Below are 5,842 nucleotides of genomic sequence, written 5' to 3' on the forward strand. Positions count from 1 at the left end.
TATATACATATATATACACACACACACACACTTATAGCCAAAAAATGACAAAACTATACACTAAGCAATTTACAATGATTCTACATATAATTCTTTCATAATAAGGAAAAGTTTATAACTGGCTGTGGTGACTATAATCCCAGCCTCTTAGAGGCTGAGGCAGGATGATCCAAGTTCAAGCCCAGCTTAGGCAATTTAGCAATTTAAGAAGACTCTGTCTCAAAATTTAGGCAATTCAGCAATTTAAGAAGACTCTGTCTTAAAATTTTAAAAGGGCTGGAGATGTAGCTCAATGTGAAGGCTCTGAATTCAATCTCCAGAACTAAAAATATGTGTGTGTGTGTGTGTGTGTGTGTGTGTAAGACATTTTCTTATAATAATAAATTATAAAATGTGCAATACAAAAAATTAAACTAATAATATTTATAGCAATCTCATTACATTTAATAAATGCTCACTCTACAGCATACCAAATAAAAATTGTTAAATGAAAATGATATAAAAGTATAAAAATGTATACATGCAAAGTGGCAAAATACAGAATATAAATAACCCTGATTAATTGTGCAATTAGGTAGATATATAAACATATAATATATATATAGACAAGGCTATAAGTAAAATTCAAAAATTTCTTCTGTTAGAGTGATAAATAATTTTTTTTTTTAGTATTTTCTTTTGTTTCACTTCATCTGGTCAGTTTTTCTATATTTACCTACTTAAAAAGAAAAAAACATGGATTTGACTGTCCGAAGTTCGGATTCAAGTAGCATTCTATCCTATGGATCATGTTTTAAATGATGTTCATTTATCATTTTTTAATTGTGAGTAGTTCTTAAGGACCTATTACAAAACATGTGCTCAGTAGGGGACTTTTGGAACTCAAGATAACTCAAGACAAAAACCCTTAAGTTAGCAGGGGCTTTCAAGGGGGGGGATTTCCTTTTTCAGGTTTCTCGTTATCTCAGAAAAAGGTCATTTTCTCCAACTGGCGATGACACTGCAGGGCTGGCTCTGAGAGCATTCCACAGCTGTCAAAATTCCTCTGCAGCACAGGCACTTTCCCTCTCCAAGAGACTGACTCAGAGACATTCCCCAAACCTTGGTTCTTCTTTGCCTCTGTCACTCCAAACCAGCATACAAGGTAAAATTCTCCATCCAAATTAAATTCTAATTTGCCTCTACATGTGACAATTGTAATTCAGACACAGACAACAGAGGCTTTCTCACTTTTCTAACTGTGTGGTAGTGGGACCCTTGATGACCTCTAAATATTAGTTTTATTTTTGCCCACTAATTGTGCCATCATTTAGAAATTTGTGTTTTCCATCCTGGTAGTTAATGTTTACAACTGATTTACAATTTATCATTTTATTATATGTATAAAACTTTTCAAGTCCTTTGTGATACACGTGAAGCTTATTAAAAATAAAAGTACAGGGAAATACATTGCAACTCATGTCATGTTCCTTGGATTGTTTTAATGAAAGTAATTAAATTATATATGAAGCAACTATTCTGGAAACTATTTTGTATGATCATTTGTAATTACTTGTTTCTTTTACAAATACCATCTCCTTTCCTTCAACCATAATTTTGACACAACTGCTGTAAAAAATTTGGAAGAGGAAACAGGCTACCTAGGGACTGGCCATAGGCCTCAAAGGAGCAACATAGAACCGATAATCCTCATACACTACTTAACAAAATAAACACAAACAAATAGAAAGTAGTACTCATAGGTATTCCTATAAAACAATGTTTTGTAAATTAAATTTGACTGTTTTCTGCCTTCTATAGAAATCTGTGAATGTTTGGGAATTTGAAACTATTTTATTATTAAGTAGCATGAGGAAAAAATCCTCCAGAAACTAGGGGAGAGAAAACTAGCCCTAAGAATGTAAAGGCAGAGAAAAGAAGCAAAGCACAGAAGAGGATATCTGCTTTATCTATCTAGGGACAAGAGGACTAAAGAGAGAAAGAAGAAAAGGGATCTAAAACAGCCCCACCTACCCGCTGCTCATGAATCAATGTGTTTCTGTGTTCCGTGTAATCCGCGGTCTGCCTCCACGTTATTTATTACTAAGGATGCACAGCCAAGTGGGGAGGCTAAAAACAAGTATTTCTAGACACACAAAAGAGCACAGCAGTGGGGAAGTTTTGTCAACAACGGAAGCTTGGCACTGGGCAAATGCTGGGTGCAAGACCCAGTTCTATGAAACTAAATTAAGAGTCATACTCAAAAGGGAAATGAAAGATGTAGCAAAAAATGTAAAGAATGATTATTTAGAGGATAAAGGTACATCTGTTTGTTAAATTTCACTCATGTGAACTTATAATATTATTAAATTAGCCTTAACATATAATATGTACAATAAATTATATTTAAATTTACATAGATGTATTTTTCCTTCCTTCTTTCTTTTCTCCTTTCCCTCATCTCAGTTGGTCCTTCCCTTTGAGCAATTTCTTTCCCTTTCACAATATCTATTGTACCTTTCAGATTTTATTTACTCTTTCAGGTTCTTACACTAGGAAGCCAATACAGTGTTTACACATGTGGGTCTGATTTATTTCACTTAGAGTATGGTCTCTAGTTGTATCCATTTACCTATAAAAGCCTTGAGTTTATCTTTTTTATAGCTGAGTAATACTCCATTGTATAAAAAATGTACTCCTGATGTCTATTGGTTTATTGCAAGGAACAATTAATGCTTAAATTTTTTTACCGATTTTGTATGCTTGTATCTGATAATCTGAACAACTAATTTGAAGACAACAATATGCAATATAACAACCATTGTTGAATTCCTACCATCTTGTGTAGTGAAGCTCTGTATTGTTTCTAACAGTTTTTATTACTTGTATTCCCTTTCATTGTTTGATGGATCTTGCATTCTTACATCTGGTAATCTGAGCAGCTTCGTTGAAGATAACAATATGTAATATAACAACCATTGTTAATTTCATATCAGTTTGTTTTGAAATTCTGTATCGTTTTTATTATTTTTGTGTTGTTTCGTTTTGACTTTGTTATTATTGTTAGTGTTTTTTCTCTTTAAAAAGAAATTATATTTAAATTTAATATCATATATAGTAATCATAAATGTATCCATACATATATGTGTGGTGTGTGCATTCCTTAAGAAAGCAGTTGCCTTGGTGCTGCAAGAATGCGACCTCTGGTAAAGATACATTGTACATAAATTAAACAAGCACACCTCCAAACTTCGATGATTGCATTACATGTCCCTAATCCTGCTGTCCAGAGCCCAGTAGCATTTCAAAGCAAGGCACACTCCATTAGCGGAGTGATTAATGTTAAAAGAGAGATAGAAAGAGAGAGCGGGGGAGAGAGAGAGGGAGAGAGAGAGAGTGCTTTGAAGTTGTATAAATGTTTTCTCAATCTTGAATCTTAAATTTTCACTGAAGAAGTTTCTAAAAGATGGACATTTTTTTCTGAAAGAACCAGATTCAGTTTTTGTTTTCGCATCATAAAATGGTCCCCGACAACACAGTCTGTTCCTTTCTACTCTTGGTGTATTCGGGAAATCAGGTGCAATCCGCAAAACCTCCTGGGCCTTGGAAATAGATAGGAATCCAAGCCCAACTCTGTCATTTATTAGGATGTGGTCTAAGCGCTCTGCAGCCCATTTCGCCCGCTGTAAAAGGGAGAGGAGGATGTCTTCCCCACCACACGGCTGCTCTGAGAATTGGGGTCACATCTGTTAGCCCTGGCCCTGCCACTCCACTGGGGTCCAATAAAATAAGAATGGACAGGTTCTCAGAACTGAGATGACCCTGCTGCGGCCACATCCAGGTGACCAACCCTCATCACCCTGGCGGCCCTCAGCGAGGGGCTCCCTGAGAGCGGCGGCGGAGCCCCTGCCCTGCGCGCTGGGTCCGATGGGTCCACGCCCGAGGTCGGGGGCCGCGGCTTCTCCCTCCCCGCCCGCATCCAGAAACGACAGCGCTGAGGGTGCGAACCAAGACAAGGAGGGCGAAGAAAAAGTACAGAAAAACAAAACCAAAACCCTCGGAGGCAGTGACTCAGTGTCTTAGGCAGAGGAATTCCCAGAAGGGAAGCACAACAGTTTCTTTTTCTGTGTTGCTATAAGAAAGTAAATAAACCTCCAGGGCTGCATTGTGCCTAAAATAACTTTATTTAAAAAAAAAAAAAAAGGCTGCCTTGGGAAGCCTCGGGTGTAACCCTGCCTGCGGCTGGCTGACTTCGTTGTAGAACGGTGAAAAACAGCAACAGCCACCACTCCAAGACGAGGGTTTCCTCCCCCCCCCCTCACCCCACCCCACCCCCACCGCAGCATCGCGTGCGCTCGCACCCCAGCCATCCACACCCCACGGCGGATCTCCGGCTGGGCCTGCGGGACCAGGCGAGTCCCTCCTCTCTGTGGCTGGGGTCTTTCTCCCGCGACCCCAAAGCTGTCCAGGCCGGGCCCCCACCCGCCAGGGCTCCCACGCCCACCCACTGCTCCCGCACAGTGGCACCCAGCGAGCTGGCGCTCCCCGCCCACCGCGGCATCAAGCCCCCTGCAGAGCCACTTCTGAGGCACCCACGCTGGGGAGAAAGTCCTTCGGCCCTCTGGAGCGAGTCTGGCCGGCGCCCGCATCCTCCGCCACGCGCCCGTCGCGGCCCCGCCGCAGCCCCGGGGCGCGCCCCGCAGCCGCCCCACCGCGCCTGGCCTGGGCGAGGCCGAGAAGACCCTTCGCCCCGGGCAGCAGAGGGCTCACCGCAAGCAGGAGAACCCGGGTCCTGGGCATGGCCGTGGAACAACCCGCTGAGGTCAAAGAGCCTGTCCAAGTCGGAGCCGAGTGAGTCACCCACCCCCAGAAGTGACACTCGCCGGCCACACCTCCCGCTCCTGGCCCGGGACGCAAGCGAAGTTATTCTCAGAGCTTCCCTCTCCTCGCAGACGCGCCTTTGCCGGTTTGCTTTGCGGAGACCAGATCGACCTCACGAAAAGCCCCCGGGGTCAGGAGGAAGCTTTGGGGGAAGGCCGGGGTGGGCAGGGCTCCCTTGATTCAGCAACTGGGCCAGCGCGGGGGGAGGCTAGGATGGGAAGGAGTCAGGGTTCGTTGCACAAATGGGCATTCCCCATCGGGCGCTTCCGCAGTCGGTGGCTCGCTCAGGGCAGGTGAGGACCCCAGGGGCGCGTTGCTGTCTTTCCTCCACCGCTGCTACAGTTTAACCAGGTGCGGTTGGGCAGGTTTGAACCCAGCCTGGAACCCAGGCCCAAATGTCTTGCCAGCGTGCAGAGCCTGGGCTACTTGCCGGGGCGATTCAGAGGAAGACCACACCTTCACTCAGCTCCTGGCCTGTGGCCCTGACAGGAAATGCCCACAGAAGCCCCTGCATTGTGTGTGAAGCAGCAATGATTCTAAGAGAAAGCAAGACGCAGTGCCATGGGATTCTTTTACCATCTTTATTTTACTTTATATTTTTGTTAGTATATTTTTATTAATGTATATTCGTCTTACATACTGATCACACTCATCACAGGGAATTTGTACCTGTACACAAGTGCCACAGGATTCTGAAGAGGGAGAGCCCGTCGGGTTATGTTTCTCAAAAGGAGAACAAAGCTACTTATGACAAATCAAAAAGCCCCAGCTGTATTAAACGGTCACAATTACTTCCTTTCCTTTGTTACTCATTATTTCCTGACCATTTTTCTTTAGAAAAAAACCTTATAATTCTTAGTAGCCTGGTTAACACTGCTGAAAGTCATTACTGTTTTGGAAAAAAAAGTAGGTACTGTATCTCTTTAGATAGCTTTGCATGAGTGTTTCAGTAGGAGAGTTTGTGTGATAACGTCAGTAATAA

At 42.8% G+C, this 5,842-nt stretch overlaps 1 protein-coding gene across 2 annotated transcripts in view; it reads right to left on the minus strand.

Moving 5' to 3' along the window:
* Positions 1-4,837, minus strand: part of Fas (Fas cell surface death receptor) — a 25,843-nt gene extending 21,006 nt beyond the window's left edge. For both annotated transcript variants that reach the window (XM_005385858.2, XM_005385857.2), the window contains exon 1: positions 4,750-4,837. In XM_005385858.2, coding sequence (XP_005385915.1) covers positions 4,750-4,779 — 30 coding nt within the window. In that variant the 5' untranslated portion in view covers positions 4,780-4,837. The remainder of the gene's footprint in view (positions 1-4,749) is intronic.
* Between the last annotated feature and the right edge of the window lie 1,005 nt (positions 4,838-5,842).

This window comes from Chinchilla lanigera, unplaced genomic scaffold, assembly GCF_000276665.1.
Source record: "Chinchilla lanigera isolate Chin_1 unplaced genomic scaffold, ChiLan1.0 scaffold00024, whole genome shotgun sequence".
In the NCBI taxonomy this organism is placed as follows: Eukaryota; Metazoa; Chordata; class Mammalia; order Rodentia; family Chinchillidae; genus Chinchilla; species Chinchilla lanigera.